General features: G+C 53.7%; 1 protein-coding gene across 1 annotated transcript in view; it reads left to right on the top strand.

Annotated features, from left to right (window-relative positions):
• Positions 1-932: 932 nt before the first annotated feature.
• Positions 933-1,062, top strand: part of Pmar_PMAR027998 (hypothetical protein) — a gene marked incomplete at both ends in the record, with an annotated part of 777 nt that continues 647 nt past the window's right edge. Inside the window, one exon of the mRNA XM_002766572.1 lies at positions 933-1,056. Within this exon, the coding sequence (XP_002766618.1) occupies positions 933-1,056 (124 nt within the window). The remainder of the gene's footprint in view (positions 1,057-1,062) is intronic.

Below are 1,062 nucleotides of genomic sequence, written 5' to 3'. Positions count from 1 at the left end.
CCTAAGCTGGTCCCGAGGGCACGGCGAGCGGCTTCTGGGTGTTGACTGGTTCGATGGCTATGTGCTGGGAGTCGAGACTGCCGCTTGTGTGGTGTTTCGCGAGGACCAGGAGCAAGGCACCGAGCCACTGCGGTTGACAGGTGGTCGTAGGGAGCGGGCGACGCGAACGTGCAAGCGTAAGCGTCGCATATGCCTCCAAGCGGAAACGCCGATCTGGTGCATGGGCGCTGTCCTGGGCAGCAATGGTGACGTTTTATGTGCCTGGGATAACCGCACTGTGAGATGGCATTCAGCGGTCGATGGTGGACACTCTCAAGGAACGGTGGTGTTGAATGGCCTCGTGCTTGGCATGTTCAGAATGGGTCCGGAAAATTTATGTGTCGTCAACAGCAGCGAAGTGATGCCATTGTCCCGGCCTCCTGGTGAGGAAGCAAGCACGGAATCCACAACTGTTCCTGGCGAGTTCAATGGGGAAACGACCAGCAGATAGAGGAATTGCCATCGTAGGAATTCGCGAATTTCATACGACTGTCACTGGTTGTAGTATTACAGTAAACTAGTACTCTCGCGTAGTCCATTCTATTGCCAATCCAAGTTTAGTAAACCATCGTATTGTGTTTTACAGTATTTCAATCAGAAGTGCCACAGGTCTGACCATGCCAGATCTGACCTCGAGCTCGCGGGGTTCTCCCCCGTCATCACCTACTCTCAAGGAGTGCCTCATCGAAGCCTGTTTGAGCGCCCGCAATGGGTTCGAGTACGCGGCTAAGCTACGCTTGGCACACTGTGTGGTGATGACGACTTTATATGGGGGCCACAGAACACTACGGGAAAATTTGGAGTGGATACTGCAAAGCACCAGAGAGCACGGCGTTACGCTGGGCACATACGCCTTCGTATATAAGCTGTTGAGGAGCCTCATGGACCGCAGCATGGGGAGTGTGAAATTCAACCCTGCTGTTGCTGGTTTTGTTGCGGCTTACTTCACGTGGGGCCGACACAGATCGGCGATCAGCTATCAAGTGACTTTGTATCTGTTGTCGAGGATCACTGTTGGTAGTA

This window comes from Perkinsus marinus (genome assembly GCF_000006405.1).
Source record: "Perkinsus marinus ATCC 50983 genomic scaffold scf_1104296972422, whole genome shotgun sequence".
In the NCBI taxonomy this organism is placed as follows: Eukaryota; Perkinsozoa; order Perkinsida; family Perkinsidae; genus Perkinsus; species Perkinsus marinus.
Note: the sequence above shows the minus strand (reverse complement) of the source record. Positions and strands in the feature narration are given on the sequence as shown.